This window comes from Podarcis raffonei, chromosome 8, assembly GCF_027172205.1.
Source record: "Podarcis raffonei isolate rPodRaf1 chromosome 8, rPodRaf1.pri, whole genome shotgun sequence".
In the NCBI taxonomy this organism is placed as follows: Eukaryota; Metazoa; Chordata; class Lepidosauria; order Squamata; family Lacertidae; genus Podarcis; species Podarcis raffonei.
This window is the reverse complement of record NC_070609.1, coordinates 70,121,121-70,141,889: the sequence shown is the minus strand read 5'-3', so window position 1 is coordinate 70,141,889 and position 20,769 is coordinate 70,121,121. Positions and strand designations below refer to the sequence as shown.

At 43.6% G+C, this 20,769-nt stretch overlaps 1 protein-coding gene across 3 annotated transcripts in view; it reads right to left on the bottom strand.

Moving 5' to 3' along the window:
* Positions 1 to 406: 406 nt before the first annotated feature.
* Positions 407 to 20,769, bottom strand: part of MORN1 (MORN repeat containing 1) — a 116,544-nt gene continuing 96,181 nt past the window's right edge. For 2 of the 3 annotated variants that reach the window (XM_053400677.1, XM_053400681.1), the window contains exons 13-14: positions 11,775 to 11,848; positions 407 to 1,147 (exon numbers count right to left, since the gene is read on the bottom strand). In XM_053400677.1, coding sequence (XP_053256652.1) covers positions 999 to 1,147; positions 11,775 to 11,848 — 223 coding nt within the window. In that variant the 3' untranslated portion in view covers positions 407 to 998. The remainder of the gene's footprint in view (positions 1,148 to 11,774; positions 11,849 to 20,769) is intronic. The other variant, XM_053400680.1, reaches the window with a different exon arrangement.

The following is a 20,769-nucleotide window of genomic DNA, read 5'->3' as shown; positions in this document are numbered from 1 at the left end:
GCCCATGGACCCAGTATAGCCCATTCCATCTGATAGCAATGCTCCAGGGTCCCTGGCAAGGGTCTTTCTCAACCCTACAATGCAAGAACCTTTTAAACATGGGTTAACACACACAATGAAGTGATACAGCCCCAAAGGACTTCACTGTTGCATGCAGCTCAACTCTCACTTGGCTATCTTTGCCATGACGCACTGTTGAGTCTTGAACTGCTCATCCAACACGGCAGAGCACGTTGCGTCTCCAACACCGGCTGCTGCCAGACACAAATATGTTCCAAACAGATCTACTCACCATTCCTCCTCCACCATAATTGCTCAGATACATTTCTGGCCTGTTCAGCTGGGGCTTTATTTTTTGAATAATTAAACCAGTTTCAGATCCTCTTTCGATGATGACAGGAGACACTTTTCAAGATTGTTGGCAGTTTTCAGCTTGCCATCTTGTAGTGGGCGATTATTATTATTTTTTTAAAGAAAAATGTACTGGGTGATCAAGAGTTCTTTTTTAAAGAGCAAAGCTATCTCGCTGCAAACATGCAATTAGGGCGCAAGTGCAGCAGTCATAAATGTAATCTGCGATGTATGTTTTTGGCTGTTGGTTGACCATCTGCTTTGCTGGGCTTTATGGTCCATGGTTATCTGACCAAACTGTTGCACACATGCATCAAGTTTTTTTGTTTTTGTTTTTCAAATGCACAGCTTACATAATGGTAAAAAGTAGCAACTGGCTTGCAAGAATAAGAATCACTGGCCTATAGTAACACAGTATTAATTAACTACAGTTCATCTGAAAGAATATCCAATAGAACCAGAAGTTTTCTGTTTCTTTGCTTCAAATTTCTCATTTTATAGCCAGTTTTTAAGGGATCAAATTTTAACTATTGGTGTTGAGGGTGGGGATATTATATTAATAATCAATTGTCACAGCTCTTAAGGGGAAATAGTTCACCTGTGTCCAGCTGGGCATAGTCGTGGTCACATCTTTCAATTTCTTTTCTTCAATTGACAACATCTTTTTTTGTTTCCTTTTCAGAACCTGCACTTTTGCCTCTCTTTGGCATAACCCTCAAGAGCTTGAACGCAGGTGGGAGATGCTGGCCTAGGAATGGAGGTGAAGTCACTTCATGGACCATAATTACATACTCTCCTGAAATATATAAAGAAAAGCTGGGAATTAATGTACAGGGATGGATTAACTGTTACACTATGTTTGCTGTAGAGTAGGACCCTGGAGTGCAATTACCTGGAAAACTACATAGAGACGATCATGCTTTTAAACTATGAATGAATTAGTCATCTCACACATGAGCAGCAAGTGTCACCTGTCTTGCTGTAGCCAATGACTATTGTAACAAGTTTCTATATCTGAACTTGCAAGCTATCATGCACAAGCTACCATACGCTCTAACTGGTTATTAAAAAGCAATGCATTTTAATTTAAGAAATGTTACGTTGAGGATAGGACACACAACGCTTCTGCTGTCTTTGCAGCAATCTGTTCATTTTCAAATGTACAGGCTGAGAAACAAGCACTCAGGAGGCAGAACTAGTCTCGAAGCAAAACCATAGCTCTCCTGACAACCTAACCTGTTTTCCAGCAGTGCCTGAAAACTGCTTCCATTCAGCTCCCCTTTGCACATGCTCTGAGAGACAAGTTTAGATCCACTAACACTCTGCAGCAAAATTTGATTCAAGGTCTAGTTGAAAGGAGTGCTGCCTTCTTGGTTTAAATACGAAGGCTTACGAACAAAGGACCTTCAGGAAAGAAATTTGTTTGCCCCATTTATTGGCTGCAAAATGGCTGGAGAATTTCAAAGCGACAGGTATCATTACAATATAAAAGTGAATAAGGAATAAAAAGTGGTGGTGGGGGGGAATGTTTTGTTGCCCTAGAAACAGCTCAGTTCCTGTTACCGCTCCTTTGTGACCCATTAATCTTCTACATATTTTGGTGCCAGAATATGTAAGAAAGCTCCTACAAACCTGGAATTTCACAGCATGTGGAAAATCCTTTCAATTGGAAAGGGTTACCTCCCTGGCCGATAACCGACAGAGGCCACTGGTGTTGCCAGGTCTCCTGAGGGCTACGACTTGGGAGCCCTTCTTTAAAAAAGAGATCTCTAGCCTCCCCACTGCAGTCCTGTTGCCCAATTTCCAATATGCTTTCCAAAATATGTTTAACGCAGGTGGAGTCTGCAACAAACTGCCACAGCGTACTCCCATCCTTTAGCAGAAGTTGTTGCTGTTCAGTGTTCCAACCTGCCAATCTGGCCCTTCTCCTGGATACTTTAAGCTTGAAGGACAGGGGTGGGGATCATTAGGCACACGGGCCAAATGCGACACTCCAGGCCTCTCTATTTGGCCCTCAGAACTCTCCACTAGTCACATCACTTCTCCACGGACCACACCCCTCGCTGGCTGTGCATCACATCCTCAGTGGGTGTTTTCGCCTGGCTGCAATGTGTCCTTGAACTCTGATAATGCATCTTGCTTGTTCAGATGGAGGAGAGAGATGGGTGTGTGTGTATCAGTATGTCTCGATAGTAGCCTACTGTAAGAGGAAAATTAAATTAGTTCCTCTACCCACTCCCAACTCTACACTTCTATGATTCTATGACACAGAGAAGTCTGGAGGGCAGCTTTTGGTTCTCAGGTCAGCTGTTCCTCATGCCTAGTCATGGACTGGCTGGATGCAGAGGAATGGTGGGAGGCACCAGCTGGGCAACTCCCAAGGGAAGACAGGTCAGAGGCAGTGGATTGTTGTTGGGATGACTGAGTGGTCAGAGGGAGAAGAGGGGGGAGATTGGGAGGAGGAGGTGTCAGAAGCTGAAGAGGTAACAAGGCTTAGTGAGCAGCAGGAAGCTGTTGCAGACAGCTGCTTAGAAGCGGAGGTAGAAGCAGAGGCTGGAGAAGAGGGGGGCAGGCATGAGGCAGATATCAGACAGGGTGCTGAAGAAGCCAGGGTGTCCTCCCCTCCTGCTGCAACCAGCTTCCCCCCCCCCAATGCCCTGGTCTCCCAGAACCCCAAGTGGTATGAAGAGGGAAGAGCAAAGACAAACAAAATGAAGAAGTCTCAGGTTGCTTGAGAAGGACCCTGGGCAGGAGGAGACTTAGAGAGCTGTGGGAAGGCAAGGTCCTTCAGTCCTCGCAACTGCCTCATTGGGGCAAGACCTACTGGGATGAGTTACTGTGTTTGCTAAGCCTGAGCTGTTTTGTTCCTTTGAATAAATTGTTAACTTCACTGACACCTTGTGAGTTTTTTCTGCCCTCCTCCCGACTCCTGCTTTGACATCCCACCCTGCACTACTGGGTTGTAGCCTGATCCAATATGGACCACAACAGCAGAACCAACACCATATAAATATATGGGTTTTAAAAAATTAAGAACTGTGTTGCCGAATGCATGTTTGGGTTAAAGGTAGGTCCCTGGTCTGAAAAGGTTTAAGACTACTGCTCTAAGCTACGCCAGCTCTTAGAACAGCTTTTTTAAATGTTAAGAGATTACATAATGTTAATATACCACCCTGTTAATGCTATGTTATTCACATGACAGCATTGTTCATTTGGTCTCCAGCAGCCTATATAGGCCATTCTGTTGAAGTCACACTAGGATGAAAACTGCCAGGTGCTTTGTCAAATAAAGCTTACAGGTCTTAGAAAGTGCTGCCAGCAGCTGGGGGGGGGGGAGGAGGAACGATAACCCTGGCGATATCAATGGCTGTTCTGTTGAGGGCTGTCAAAGCATTTTACAAATGGCTTAAAGTACGGGGCGAAGCAGAGCTCAAATAGGGCTTCCTCTGGTGTGAAATGCAACATTACAGAAGGTTCTCCAGCCTGGCAGTAAAGAATACTGCACACAATCCGTATTACATGGGGATTAAAAGGAAGGAATATGTTATTCCAAGAGCTGGATGAGGGCCAGGACACCTGGGCTAGGAGCCCCCTAACTCGGAGGGAAAATATGCAATGAGATTTTGTCTTTGTTAACACCTCTGCAACTGTAGCAACAGTCAGAAATGCAGGAACGGGGCAAGGGACTGTGCTGTCCAAGACAGGACGGTGGCTCTGTTGCAGTCCCTCATTTGCTTCGTGATGGTGGTAGCACTGCTGTCCTCCTTCTCCCCCTCCCTCTGCTGCCCCTCATTCCTCCTCTGTCTCCCCCCATTGTACTTAAAAACAACAACAACCTTATGCTCTATGCTCTGGTAACCTCTTGGCTAGATTACTGCAATACGTTGCATGTGGGGCTGCTTCTGAAGATGGTTCAGAAACTACAGCTGGTGCAAAATTCAGCTGCCAGATTGCTCTCCATGGTTTGAGCATATAGCATCAATCCCGGCCCAACTGCACTGGCTGCCAATCAGTTTCTGGACCCAATTCAAAGTGTTGGTTTTGTACTATAAAGCCTTGAATGGTTCAATACCTCAAGAATTGCCTCTCCCCATATGTACTGGCCCAAACCCTGCAATCATCATCTGAAGCCTTTCTTCCTGTGCCTCCTCCGCAAGAGGTCTGGAAAGCAGCAACACTAGAACGGGCCTTTTCTGTGGTGGCTCCCTGTTTGTGAAATGCTCACCCCATAGAGGATTACCTGGTGCCATCATTATACATCTTAAGATACCAAGCAAAAATATTCATCTATAGCCAGGCCTTTGACTAATTAAAGCATCTATGGCCTTTCGAACTGGGTTTGTTTGTGTTAATTTTGTTTGTTTGTTGCTATGCTATGTATTTTTGTGTTTTTATATTGTAAACCACCCTGCGATCCTTGGATGAAGAGTGATATAGAAATTTTATAAATAAATGAATATTAATAAATATGCGCATGTTATATTATGTTTTATATTGCCTGTTATAGAGGCATTTTGGACTGCTACACAGCTTGTATCTCCATACTGAGGGGGTGGAGTAAAATTAGCACTGCCCCATCTAAAGAGGGTTTATTACAGAGTGAGTGCTTTGGATTGTATCCACAGTTAGTCATACAATTCATGGACATGACTCTTAGTGGTCCTCCATGGCTTGGATCCACCAGGGGCCTTCCTGTGTTCAGTATTGTGGGCTCAATTTTATGGAACTCCCTTCCAGTTAAAGTCAGAAGCCCCTCCCTGTTCAGCTTCCAGCACCTACTGCAGCATTTTAATGGAAGTATTATTGTTAAAGTTTTCTTAACCTTTACCTTTTCTGTGTTGTATTTCTATGCACACCACTTAAGAGACTATTGTAGTTAAGCAGTATATAAATTGTTTAAGCAAACGTAAACCAATTCATTTCAATGGGTCTACTCAAAGCAGGACTTAATTGGATGTTGCAGTCTGCTGCCTATTGAAGTCAATGCACTTCCATTGAGTTTTACTGGAACTGGGTCACATTGATGAGAAATTATCTGCAAAAATAGTGTCAGGTGTATGGGAGGTTTTTGCCACTTTTTCTCTCTGTTTAATTCCTAACTGCAATGCAATTATTACTTCAGTAAACATTTCCGATTGTCTAATTACTATAAATGTTCAAGCTTTTAGAAGTGAAGCTAACAGGCCTAACAAGGACATCATGAAAAAGAATAGTGCAATCCTGAATTCCATGTAAACATCAGAGTGTCAAAACCTTCATGTCCCTCCAACTCTTGTGTAGTAAGACTAGAAGGGACAGATGAATCTGTCAATTTCAATTTGTCTAAGTTTGTCATTTTCCCAGTTTTAAGTTCAGCTCTTCACATTTCTGCATCAATTTGAGAATTACTATTTTTAAGTCATCCTGAAAATTCACCAGCATTCTAGTGCAAATTTTTCTTATATACAGCTTTGTTTGCCATTTCATCTTGATATGCACATTTTTTAAAAAAGGTTTCCCTAATACTATGTATTTTTGCTAAAGTAGGTACTTTTATGTCTGCTTTCTCATACTATATACATATTTATGCACATTATGCAGTTTGAGAACTGTGTCACAAAATTCAGAGAAGAACAAATTTCCAATGATACCTGTGTTTTCGGTTCACATATTTTTATGTATTTATTTATGTATTTATTTATAATAAATAAAAATAAAAATGTGCACCCCACCCCCAAGACCATTCCATTATAACTATCCAACCTCCCAAAATTTTAACACCTCTTGCGATGGTTTGACCCCTTTCCGTTAACAGTACAAATTCTACAAATACCTTCCATATCTCCTCAAAATAATTTCTCCTGTATATTCCCTGATTTACCTTAATAGCACATGTTAATTTATCATTAATAGCTATATCCCACACCTCTTTATACCATTCTTCTATTTTATATTCACCTTGCCCCTTCCACTCCCTAGCTACAATAGCTAGTGCAGCTGTCAATAATTTTGTGAGCAAGTCCTTCGTAACCTGCAAACTTTCTACCCCATCATAAACTGATAACAATGCTACCTCTGGACTTTCAGTCAACTTTAACCCTGTGATTTCTGTTATCTCCTTAAACACCCTTTGCCAAAAAGTTTGCACGTATTCTCCCATATTTTCCCCTAGCTTTGACTATCTATCTGCCCTATTGTCTCCTTCCTCCCCACCTCTTTTAATTGATCTTGTTGATCCTCCATTTCTACTACTATTTTATAAATTCCACTGGTTTTCCCTTTTATAACTGTATTTTCTTCTTTATCTCCACTTTCTATTATCATTTTTTCAAATTTTGCATATTCTTTGCATTTATTTTCCCATAACCGCTTCTTTGTCCATTGCATCAGTTGTAGACTGTTAAACCAAGTTATTTTACCTCCTGTTAGAGCTTCTCTTATTTGTTATTTGCTTCTCATTTTCTCCACTCATTCCTTTATTTTAAGTATTTTCTTCTTTCGCTTCTTTTTTCAATTTCCTTTTTAAAATTTACTGGGAAATCTTCTAGCATCACCAACAGAGCTGGTGGGGAATTTACTGGTATATTTTTCCTTTATCTTTCACCCATATCTCAATGATGTTCCTTAATAAGGGATTTTGTTCACGTATATTTTTGGGGGGAATGCAGATTAGATAGGTTTGCATTAAAAATCTGAACTGAATTTCTCTCCCATCCCTAGAGAGAGAAATTGTATGTTGCTGCCACAGGGTCAATCATCAACAACATTGTTTTTCCATCAGAGATTCTTTCTTTCTTTTGCTTGGTATGAATTGGAAAAAACAGAGAAGTGAGCTCAGGAATGCATCTCCTCCCCCCACTCCAATTCCTGTGTTAAAGGAGCTATGAGATCATTCCTGATTGTATTAAGAGATTGCTTCCACATATCCATTTGAACAATCCATTATTTCCCCCTTAATTACTTACATGCACAGATCTACTCTGATATTTTCTTTCGTTGGCTACCTTCCTGATGCCCATAAATAGTCTCAAAAAATGCCCACTCAGAACTAACAATATGTAAGCTGAGGGGGCCTCAGAGGTTTCTCAGGTCTTATCCCTCCAGAATTCCTTGCTGTGAGCAAGAGGCACCCCACATCAAAACTCTACAATATAACAAACTGGTTTCGAAGTGGTTTAATTGTCAGTGCTTCTGCTAAGGAACAGTACTTATAGAAAGGTATTGAGAAGTATGTGTGGGTAGCTTTAACTTTGCAGACATGTCCTCAGTGGTTCCCCTGTCCCCTCAATCTTTTGTTGGCCTTGTGGGGGAAGGAAATCCATTTGCTCATGCTGTTCAATCCCCAGCGAGCACACAGTACCTTAAGGGAACCACCTAAGATTCTGCCAAACAGAAGATGTCGATCACAAAGAGTATAACATTTGAGAAGCAAGTTTGGGCATTCAGCTTATATGGAAGACATTCCTCAGAGCTGAGAGAAAGAGAGAGAGAGAGAGAGAGAGAGAGAGAGAGAGAGAGAGAGAGAGAGAACCAGGCCAGATGGTTTCATTCCCTACAATCTAAACTTGTGTGGAGCTGGCAGGCAATAGACGTAGCCCATGAAAACCATATAAGTCAGTGTGGTGTAATGGTTAGAGTATCAGACTAATATCTGGGAGACCAAGGTTCACATCCTCACTCGACTGTGAGGCTCACTGGGTGACCTTAAGCCAGTCACTGCTTCTCAGCATCTCATAGGGTTGTTGTGGGGATTAAATGAGGAGAGGGGAACCATGTTTCCCACCTCCTAGCTCCTTGGGGGGGGGAGTGGGATACAAATGCAGTAAATAAAGAATAAATAAATTTCCTTGCCAATGCTGCATATTCATTAAGCCCTTGGCTTGGTCTCAACCACCACCAAAACCTTATCTCGAAGATGCGGTAGTGGAAGGAGCCATATGCAAGCCCCTCTGAAACATTTGTGGGGAACAGTCAGGCGTAAGTGAAAAAAACTCATGGTCATTCCATAAAAGAGCTTAAGAAATCGTGAACTGGCATCTGGGCAGATAGCCCCTTCATTCATTATTCTAAAATGTTGTACATACTATTTGCTAAGAGAAAGGGGGGGGGGAATCTACATTTTGTGCCAAGAAAAAAAAGAGGTGAATTCTGTGACCTGAAAAATTATGCGACGTGGCGTGTGTATGTTTGCATACAATTTGCATAGTTTATTTAGCTTCTGCTAGTTTTACAGTGAATTGAACCTATGCCTCTTGACTAATGGAGAACCAGCTCATCCCTCTTTTCGGCTTCTGATATTTCACCAGGCATAGCCTACCGATCTTTGCAGGTGTAAAAGGCTAGAAAGTTATTGTTGTTGTTGATTATGATACTCCCTTCCTCTTTCTTTTTCAGTGACAACTGAGGTTTTCGGGCGGGGCGGCGGGGGTTCTGATTCTGATAGAGTTCCATTGCACAAGCATGGAATAAGTGACTCCAGGCAGGGTCACTATTAACTCTGCTGAGAAGCCACTGACATCAGGCTCCTCCCTCCATTACCTGCCACCCAGAAGCAATCATTACATTGATTTAGCAGAAGAAGCAAAGGAAAGCAGGGCTTTCCTTCAGCTGAGAGACTAGCAATTTTCTGGCTCCTCCTTTCCTTGAATTGCTTCCCATTACAGCTGCTGTTATAAGAATTTTGCTGTTAAGAACCATTACCATTGCCATTCCTCCTCCCTCCCCATTCTTTTTTCTTTCTATGTCATGTCTTCCAGATTGTAAGCCTAAAAACAGGGATTGTAGTACTGACCCTTGTAAGCTACTTTGGGAGCATTTTTTTTGGGGGGTGAAGCTTGTACGTGTGTTTCTCTCAATCCTTCAAATAAATATTCGGTGATATAAATAAAAATAAAATGAATGAATGAAAACACAGGATAATCCCCTTGGCCCAAATAAGAATACAAGGAGAACTCTGCTGAATCAGATCAAGGGTCCCTCTGCCCCAGCCTCCTCTTCTCGGTAACAGCCAGCCCTAATACTTCTGGGAAGCCCATAAACATGGAATGAAAGCAGCCCCCCACTTGCCAAACACTGCTTGACCCCCCAGCAGCTTCAATTCAAAGCCAGACTGCCTCTGTATATGGAGGTTCTATTTAGCTGCCATGGAAAATAGTGGTTGATACCTCCACCTTCCATACATTTACCTAACAACCTTTTTTTGAAATTATAGTAACAGTTTGCTGGATCCGACTGAGGCTCCATCTACTCTGGCTTCCTGTTTGCAGCAATGGCTGGCCATATGGCTTCTGGGAAGTCTAAAAGCAGGGAACGAAGGCAACAGGTGCTATTTAGTGGTTTACTGCCTCAGAACATGGGATGGTTCCATTAAGCTCTCATGATTAAAATACATTTCTACCAATCTCCCATGAATGGTCTTTTTCTCTTATATGGCCAAACCTGCCCCAGGAACAAGAGCCAGGACAGAAAGATAATAATAGGAAAAAACCCTCCCCACCATCTCACTTATCATGTGCGTATGTGTGAGCTGTTCCGCCCCACACTTTGAGAAGGTTGCAGTTAGGATTTTGTGTACACGAGCCTTCCTCTCTCTCGCTTCCCCTCCCATCTGTTCCAAAAACAGGCTGACATTTAAAAAACAGGGAGAAAAGAACGTCATGTTGCAGCTATCAATATGGAATCTGGGCTCAGCGTCTATATAGGAACCAGCACTCGCAAAAGCAGGACAATATGACTTTTAAAAAACACTTGCCAAGATCAGTGCAAGGGACAAAAATCAAAGCTCTGTATGTCACATATAATATGCTAGAAGAACAAGGCTCCAAATGCATGAACAAGTTTGGGCAGAATCTGTGCAGGATTGACTCTGTTTTTCTGATGTGTTGTTCCCCCTCCCCTTGCAAGCAGAATATCATCAGCCAGCCCCAGTACCATTCTTGCCTCACTCAGCCACTTGTTACCACAGTAGTATTGCTGGCAGGGCAGCTAACATGATTTTTCTGGGCACCCTGGGGGAGAGAAAAGAATGGCTGAAGGCTATTCTAACATTCCCTTTTACTGCTCAGGAAGACTATTCTCATCCAAAATTGTTATACAAAAATCCTGCTGGTTGTTTCTGGCTAATGTTGCTTGCCTGGTTTTCTCTCTACAGCTACCACCAGAAATATTTGGTGGCCAAGTGCCCTTTACTTTACAGGCACAGTGCAAGGACACTCTTCTGCCTAGCCTGCTGCCCTTACTAAGCCTCTGAACAGGCTGCTATCTGGCTTCTCATCTACCATCTTCAAAATGTGCTTGATGAGTTAAAAGTTAATGGCATTAACTTTGGTAACCATTTTGCACTCAGAACATGACTTTAGATAATATGTGGAAATTCTACCTGTGGCACTGCGCCCTATAGAATACCTAGGGCCATGACCCAAAAACAGGCATTTTCTGCTATTGCCCCTGTATAGTGCAATGCCCTTCCTTATAAATGCTTTTAAATAAATACTGAAAGTCAGGGGCAGTAGGCAAAGGCACTCTCTTATTTACAAGATATGTGGCTGCAATCCTAAGTCCACTGATCTTCTGGGAGTAAGCCTCATTGACTTCATTAGGACTTACTTCTCAGTAGACAAGATTAGGACTGCACAGTAGAATAGGAAGCTCAAAGCCGTTTCAGAGGTACCCAATGCTGTTTATGCTTGCTTATGAGAACCAGTCTTGGCTTGGGAGCCAGTGTGGTGTAGTGGTTAAGAGCGGTAGTCTCGTAATCTGGGGAACCGGGTTCGCGTCTCCGCTCCTCCACATGCAGCTGCTGGGTGACCTTGGGTCAGTCACACTTCTTTGAAGTCTCTCAGCCCCACTCACCTCACAGAGTGTTTGTTGTGGGGAAGGAAGGGAAAGGAGAATGTTAGCCGCTTTGAGACTCCTGAAGGGGAGTGAAAGGCGGGATATCAAATCCAAACTCTTCTTCTTCTTCTTATAAACCTTGGATATGGAAGCCCTAGGAATTTCCAAATCAAAGTCCACCTTGCAGTTTCTTTGAACTCTTTCCCATACTGCTTGGCTTACTTACTGGTGTTGCAGAGACTGGGAAGTTAAAAGGCTCCCATAACCTTCATTACAATTGGATCAAACAGGAAAAATAATGTTACAGCTAGCACCCACCAAACAAACAGCAATTCAGGAATGGAGGGAATCACGATTCTTAACAGAGGAGCCTAAATTGTCATGGAATGATGAATGAATCACCTTGCGAAGACACCGAAATAAAGATGCTTTGAAACAAAAACCCCTCAGGACCATTCAAGTGCAGAACTGATGAAAACAAGTTTTTCACCCTTGCATCATCCTGACCTCTGTGACTTTGCTCCTGAAATTAACAATTTTTTTTGAGGGGGGAGCAGTGATTTGCACAAAATATGGAAGAGAGGAGAGAGCTTGAGAATGAGAAATTATACCTGGTGGTGCTGCAGTGACTTTCTGATTATGGCTTGCTCTAGAACCCTTCCATCCTTCAGCTTCCCCTTCAGACCTGCAGAAGATGATGGAGAAAAAGTGAGGTGATAGTGTCTCAGCTGTGCTGCCAATAGCCAACTGCTTATCACCTGCGCTGCATACTGTGGCACATAGGCTTGCCATACGTCCGAAAAACTCTGGACATGCCAGGAAATTGGACGCCTAAAACGGCGGGGGGGGGGAGGGTTTTTTTGAATTTTAAGAGATGTCAGGAATTTTGAGGACATATGGCAACCCGTTTTCTTTTTTTTCTGTTTTTCTGCACCCAGGTGGCAGTGCAGTAGCCCAGCTAGCTGGGGGTGGGCAGGGCGGTCTGCACTGGGCACCACTTTCTTTTGGGATGGTGCAGCATATTATTTAACTATTTCGCAATATATGCCGCCCATCATGCTTCCATCTCTAGGTATGCAGAGGCCTTTGCTTGTCTGCAGGGCCACGTCCCCAGGTCCGCTGCATGTCCCCCGCATGTGTCTGGAGTGCAGGTCAGTGGGACAGACGGTGAACAGCGAAAGCATGAAGCACTTGTGCCTCACTCACAACCCCCCCTGTCCAGTCCCAGCATTTGAAGTAATGGTGCCAGCTAGGACTTGGCTGCCACACAGCTCGGCAGCTGCCATTTGAGGCCTGTCCAGCATCAGAACCTGCGGTGCAGGATCATGAGCAGTAGCAGGTGAGTGGCCACCCGGCTGTCCCTGGCCTGTAGCCGGCGGTGGCCACTGGGCATCCCACCCATGCAGTGGCAGAGCTTCATGCTCCGGCACTGGGGGCAGAGAGCAGGCAGGGATGGGACTGGCGCGTGTCCTGGGTGCGTGGAACGTGTCCTGGGGCACTGCGCACCGCCCATAGGGACATGGCACTCGTCCTGGGGGCATGGCGCCCAGCACGGGCGGCGGGACAGCCGTGATGGCGCCCCGCCGGGATTGAGCTGCCAGGGGCGGTGCGCTTCCCCCGCAGCCTCTTCCTCCGCCAGTGCACCCACGCATTCTTCCTCTCTGCTTGCACACAGGCCGGGGTCAGGGATGAGACAGCCTAGCAGTCAGCCTGATGATCAGCTGCTTGTTGGGATTGCACAGCTCAGAGAGTGCTATGCAGAAGGGTTTGCAGGTGTTGTCAATCAGCTGATTGGCAGTGCCCTGCAAACCCTTTTATGAGTTTTAAGTAATTAATCTCATAATGTGAAGGAAGAGTGGAAGAGACAGGATGGTTCACCTGACTGATTAATTGGTGTACAGTCTGATACTATACATGCAAGAACATAAAAAGAGCCTGATGGATCAGGCCAAAGGGGCCATATCTAGTCCAGCATTCCATTCTCACATTTGCAGTCGGATGCCTTTATGGGAAGCCCACAAGCAGGACCTGAGCACAACAACACTCTCTCATCTTGTGGTTGCTAGCAACTGGTGTTCAGAAGCATACAGCCTTCGATGGCACAGGTAGAACATAGCTGTTATGGTTTGTAGTCAGTCTGATAACCTTATCCTCCATGAATTTGTGTACTCCTCTTTTAAAGCCACCCAGGTTTAACAATGTGCAGTGTAAAGAAGATATTTTGTCTGTCCCAAATCTTCCAAAATTCAACCTCATTGGATGTCCCAGATTTCCAGCGCTATGAGAAAGGGAGAAAGTTTTCTCGATCCAATTTCTCCATGGGGCTTACTCCCAGGCTAGTGTTTACAGAATAACAGACTTAGGCTGCAATCCTACAATCACTTACCAAGGAGTAAGTCCCATTCAACCCAATGGGGCTTACATCTGAATAAACTGTACTATAAACGTTGGTAGCCTACTTAGTAGGAATAATTTATTCTGCTTTTCCTTACATAAAGAGAGACACACTCCTGCTTGATTTTTAAAAAGGGGGTGAAGGTAAAGGGGCAAGAAATAGGCTTTGCTTATCTCCCAGAGGACAAGTAAAAGATTCAGAAATCACAGCTTGGAGGGGAAAGAAGATAAATAATTTAGCACTAAGAATAACTGAAGCCTGATAGTTTGCCAGCATTAGAAGAAATAAAAGAGTTTACAAGAATCTGACAATTTTTTATTTTTTTTATAGAGCCTCTGGAGGGCTGAACAAATAAATAGAGAACAAGAAAAGAGTTCAAAAGTAATGTGCATAAGTAGATTTTGAAGGGAAGGATTAAAATGTGAAAACAATAGCATGCATGAATTCCCTGAGCTAAAAATCAAGCTGCCCTGCATTCTTCAATATTATTTATATCTGTCTATCATACCGGTATCCTACCTTTTCTCCAAAGTACTCAGGGTGGACTAGATGGGATGTTCTGTTTAAAAAACAAAGCAAAGCAAAGAAAAAAAAACCCTCAAAGCAACTGTATGAGGTTTGGCTGATGGAGACATAGTGGCTGGAGGGGTGGCCTGTCCCATTACTGCCTCCACCCCCGGCTAAAGCTTTGCTTACTGAACCCTGGTGGCAGCGACAGGGACAGGCAAGCAGGGCATCGTGGGGGCACCACCCCATAGAACTCCATCACCCTAATTTAGTCATGGACTTGCTTGTTAACTTCAGTGGGGTCCACTCTGAGAAGGATTAACTGGATGCAAACCTTGGTCTCTTTGCTCCCAAGTCCAACACTATATATGTACATACACACAAACTATATACCACCTTTTGGCCCACACACCCCCGCCCAAAAAGTGGCTTACAACAATTACTATATCTTCACTATTAAAATCAGAGCATTAAAACAAGATTAAACAAATAAAACAAATCCAGAAACAGGATTAATAAAAGATTGGTAAGTACAGTGGTACCTTGGGTTACAGACGCTTCAGGTTACAGACGCTTTAGGTTACAGACGCTTCAGGTTACAGACTCCGCTAACCCAGAAAGAGTACCTCGGGTTAAGAACTTTGCTTCAGGATGAGAACAGAAATCATGTTCCGGCAGCACAGCAGCAGCAGGAGGCCCCATTAGCTAAAGTGGTGCTTCAGGTTAAGAACAGTTTCAGGTTAAGAACGGACCTCCAGAATGAATTAAGTTCTTGACCCAAGGTACCACTGTAAAATAAAAACTTGGTGGAATGAAAATGTCTTGACAACCCACAAAAAGACATCCAAGTCTGGCCCAGGCAGGTGGGGTTTCATGGGCTGTGAAGTTTTTCATAAATCTCCTGCCTCCTATCCCCCTCCAAGTTGTGGCTTAGTTCTACATTATTAGTAATTTGGGAGGCAAAGTTATTGTGGAGGGACTTCATTCATACAGTTGTGCAGGTGTTAGTGACTGTGAACACCACAGGATGGGATTTCATTATTGTCTCAATAAAGTCCTTGATGGTCCTACTCAATTTGCTCCAGCAAATGGTTGAACTGTCCACGATTTGGGAAGTTAAAAGAGAGCTAGAGACAGTAAGTTGCCTAAGGCCATGTGGTGAATTCATACAGAGAAGAGATTTTAACCAGAGACTGGCCAGTCTTTAAACCTATGTTACACTAGCTCTGCACCAGATAGAACAGCTGGAAGTCCTGCTGATGTATAATTTTACAGAGATAGGATAAGACTGATTCTACACTCATGGGAAAATACATACAGTTTGTGTTCTAGGCTACAACTTAAGCAACCATGATGTCTGGAACTGATGGGCGCTGTAGTCCTCAACATCTGGAGGGCACCAGGATGGGGAAAGCTGATGTACATAGAACAAATTACACCAACACATCCAAAGGTGATAATCCTACTAATGCCTCTCACACACCTTAGTGAAAAAACTCTTTTTATAACCAGCTGGAACCTCTCCAGGGAGGAATCTCTCCAGTGTCACGAACTGCCTGGAAAAGGCGTGCTGGTTTCCAATGAAAAAATATCTTGTTCCATGTTGATCCAAAAGTCTGTTTGTTTTGCCATTCATTCTGTCTATATTGAATCCTTCAACTTTGGTACAGAGTTAATTTCAAACATAATCTATGTTCATTTTGAGGTCCATCATAAATGGAATCGCCCAGTTACAATGGATTGGGTAAGAAGTAATGGAGACAGTTCCTGCTCTGTTAGCAGAGCAGACAATCCTGGGCTAGATGGACTAAATATAAAGGCAGCTTCATATTATCTATTCACATGTTAAAGGAGCCAAGATACCCCAGAGTAGTCATGAGTAGCCAATGTTTATGGAGAATAGGATGGAGAACCAGTGGCCCTAGACTCCAATTCCCATCAGTCTCAGCTGGCATGGCCAAAGGTCAGAAATGATGGGAACTGTAATCCAGCAACGTCTAGAGGGCCACTGGTTCTCCATCCTTGATGCACAATGCATAGTAAGACAGATCACCATCTCAATGTTACAGGTAGGAAAGCTAAGGCTAAGAAAATGGTGGCTTGCTTAAGTCTACCTAGTTAGGTTCATGGCAGCGGTGAAATTTGAAGCAGCAACTTTCTGCTTCACACTCTCAAACCTTTAATCCACAGCAGCATGCAAAACAACTGCAATTCCATGAGTCACTAAGTTCCGCAAGAAAAGTCATTCAAAACAAGAGAAAACAACAGAAAAAGGCAACAGGATGAACAAAATTTAGGGAAGTATATATTTTTATTTATTGCTGCTGTTACAGGATAAGGCAATGACTCATCAAGTCCATTCTTTGTCAGTGAAGTTTGTAAGTGAAAGTGAATACTCATTTGTAAGTTCTCAACGTATTTACATTTGCCGCATTTTCAAATAGCCAAGGCAAAATGTATTTTCCCCCAAACCCTTATTCAACTCCAGACTTCTTATGTCAAACCTTGGCTTAGTTCAGCACAGTGAGGGAGAAAAAAAGACAGGTGAGCAGCAAAGCAGCTGCAAGCCCCTCTCAGGATTCCAGAAGTTTGCATGGTCCTGGTTAACATAGTTTGGCTTTCCATGATGTGTGAACCAAGCCAATATGTTCATATCTATTTCATACTACTTTAAGACAGATATGAGAAAGTCATGGTCCTCTGGGTGTTATTAGACTACAACTCCCAAGTGAGAGCTGGACCATAAAGAAGGCTGATCGCCGAAGAATTGATGCTTTTGAATGATGGTGCTGGAGGAGACTTTTGAGAGTCCCATGGACTGCAAGAAGATCAAACCTATCCATTCTTAAGGAAATCAGTCCTGAGTGCTCACTGGAAGGACAGATCCTGAAGCTGAGGCTCCAATACTTTGGCCACCTCATGAGAAGAGAAGACTCCCTGGAAAAGACCCTGATGTTGGGAAAGATGGAGGGCACAAGGAGAAGGGGACGACAGAGGACAAGATGGTTGGACAGTGTTGTTGAAGCACCAGCATGAGTTTGACCAAACTGCGGGAGGCAGTGGAAGACAGGAGTGCCTGGCGTGCTCTGGTCCATGGGGTCACGAAGAGTCGGACACGACTAAACGACTAAACAACAACAACCCATCATCCATACCCACAGACCATGCTGGCTGGGACTAGAGTAAGTCGTAGCCAAACAACATCTTGAGGGCCACAAATTCACTATCCCTAGTTTAGGAACTGCTGGGGAGGTCTCACTTCAATATTTATGAGTATTCCCTAGACTGCAGGCCTGTGTTTACCTTAGGACTTATTAAGGGTGCCAGATTTGAGGTGCAAATTGCCCAAACTACAACTGTTCCACAAATCCATGTGTTTGGTACTTTGATTTGATCCCTCATTCAGCTCTCTATGATGGCTGTGAGTGCCCTAACAGATTATCCAAAACTGGCACTGACAATGCAAAAAGATTTTTAGGTTTCTGAAGGGCAGTTACCATACTTGCCTGGTGCCTGAGGTAGTGGAAAAGGCTAAAAATACGAGTAGGTAGGTAGGTAGGCAGGTAAGTAAGTAAGTAATTGGAGACTTTTATTCCTGAGGGTGTTGCACAGATATCCATTCAATATGGCTTAGATTTAGTGAAGTCTACCACAAAACACTGAGTTGACTATCAGTGCTCTTGGTTGTTCGTTCCAGCATTATAATTCAGTGAACTTTGCTCCACCAACATCAGTCTGCCCTAGACCATCCTTGAGCTATCACTGGCATACTGTTGGTATCACTGACTTCCACCCTACCAGCCGCCACTGACTTTTGTACCTCCTTATAGCTAAGCCACCCAGAAATCAACTTAGTTTACTACTAGGGCTGGGTACATTCCTAGCTGCTGAATATATTCTGCCTTCTTCAGTGTAATGCTGCATTTTTAGTTCCTCCAGATTAATTTTCCTCTAGAAGAGCTTAACCATCCATTAGCATAGATTGCATTTGCAAAGGAGTGGTCCCTTCAAGGCACAGAAGATGGAAGCAAGAATATTAGTTGCCTAAATCATATTTAAACTCTGGATTAATGTAGGACTTTATGACATTACACCTCTCTCTCTTTCTCTCTTAAACTGCTGGGGGGAGGGCGGGCTTTCAAGAAATGAAACTGCTTTCATTTCATACTTTTGGCCAACACCTTACCATATATATATATATTCCTTTTCCCATTAGTGAAATCATTGTGGACCCAAGGGTGTTAGATAAGAATGTAGTGATTAGGAGAGTGCCAAATGTTTTGGAAGTTGTGGGTTCAATTTTTTAATTTTCTTTCTTTCTTTTTATTTTATTTTATTGCATTTATATCCCACCTTTTTCTCCAAGGAGTTCACAGTGGTGTGTATGTTCTCCCCCTCCTCATTTAATCCATGAGGCAAGGGCTGGTGATCTATAGAGTAAGGAAATCCAGGGGAGGAATCAAATGGGTTGACAGATGTTCTGCCCCTGTGGATCCCTCTAGTCAGACACCTCTTACTCTGGAGCTGCTTCTGGCACCTACTCCTGACAGTAAAGAGTTTTCTCTTTCTGGGGAGGCAATTGAGAATAAGTCAGATGCTGAGCTGGTGCCTACTCTATCTCAGTCTCTATGGACATGGAGAAGACAGGAAAAGCAAATTTCACAGGCCCACTGCATTCTCAGAAGTGCCAGTTTCTCTGCCCTGTCCCAGGACTTCAGCCACTTCCTTCAAAAGGAAGATGCAAGGCTGGGTGGCACCTGTCTTTCTTGGGACATAATGGAAGAGTGTACCTTCAGCGATGAAGTCAAACCACAGCACCTGCTGTGGCTGTAGAGAGCAATACATTTTATCCTCCTGACAGTGCTATAAAGAAGGCTAGTCTGAAATATGGTGACTAGCCTAAAGTCTCCAACTTGAGCTTTGTGACTGAGAAGGGGATTTGAATCTGGGTCTCACTGATTCCAGTCTAACAACTACACCACACTGGCTCTCAAGATCAAGGTAGGAGAACCTTCATGCTTGTGCACTAGTGTTCAGTCCATGTAATATAAACAATAAGGAAGTGAAGTATTACAGTGCTTCTGTTGTTTCCAAGGCCTGTTTTCCTCATGAAGGTTCTTCCTCTTTCCTCACTCTACAGCTTTTGTGTTATATAATTATGGCCAGGGGCACACCAGGAAGGGGGCTGCATAGAGGAGGGAATCAGAGCAGCTGCCTCTGAAAGGGTTAACTTCATTCACCACCCCTCCCAATCCCTGCCCCCTTGTTCAGCCATTAAGAGACCCCCCCCCACACACTCCATATGCTCTGCTCCATTTATTATTTCTGCATTGCATCAGGGGGGAAGTATTCACACTAAGCCACAGGGATTAAAGACTGAAGCCGTAGGGAAGTCGGATCACATCCTTCATATCCATCTGTTTTCGATTCCAACCCTTCACACCTGCTTTTATTTATTATTCCTTGCTCAGACAAGACAGGGCTCATTTTTCAAATCTTAAAACCTTTTTTTCTTAAGAAAAGTATATAAAGGCAGGAGATACATACACACACATTCTATTATTCCTCCTTCCTTCAAACTCCTATGAAAATGACACACCCAAGGGGGGGGGAATTATGACATGGCAGGGTCTTGGATGTCGTGGTAGGCCAGGGAAATCTTAAAAGTTGGACAGCTCCTTAAAGTACTTCTTCAGAGTGGGCAAAGTCATTGCAATAAAGCAGAAGTTGCTTCCATTAAGCTTCCATTGCTAAAGGCAGATTATTTTGGATGAGTATTTGCAGGGGTTATGTGTGGGTGTGTTTGCAAACTTTAGGCTGAAATCCTATACTGGGAGTAAGCCACCATGAATTTAATGTGCCTTACTTCTGAGAAAACACTCGTAGGACATCATTGTTAGGCTGATTTCTATACGCAATTACTTTTGAGAAGACATGTGTAGCACTGCACAGTTAAATGCTTTTCTTTTTCAACATCCAGCCACAAAACAGCTCTCTGCTCACTCCTAGCCCAAGGAAGCCCTGTCTGAGTGAAGGCCAGTCTTGCATTTTCTTTCCATCAGGCTTTTTGAATTCATGGAGATCCAAGACTTGAGAATGTTCATTTATGTATTTATGACATTTATATTGCACCTTTCCTGCAAGCAGTTCAAGGTGGCATACACAGCAAGTAGACAAGGCTGAGAGACTGTGTCAGGCCCAAAGTCCACCAAGTGAACTTAATGGATAAGCAGGGATTTGAAACTTAGTCTCCCATGTCTTAGTCCAACACTCTAAACCAGAACTTTCCAACCTGTGTGTCACGACACGTTAGTGTGTTGGCTGCAGTGCATAGGTGTGTTGTGCAAACACTCCCCGTGCTCCTACTGGAGCTGGAAAAGGGTTAGTTTAACCTCCAGTTTGCTAGTAAAACTGAATTAGGTAAAAGTAAAGGGATCCCTGACCATTAGGTCCAGTCGTGACCGACTCTGGGGTTGCGGCGCTCATCTCACTTTATTGGCCAAGGGAGCCGGCCTACAGCTTCCGGGTCATGTAGCCAGCATGACTAAGCCGCTTCTGGCGAACCAGAGCAGCACACAAAAACGCCGTTTACCTTCCCGGTGGAGTGGTACCTATTTATCTACTTGCACTTTGATGTGCTTTCGAGCTGCTAGGTTGGCAGGAGCAGAGATTGAGCAACGGGAGCTCACTCTGTCAGGGGGATG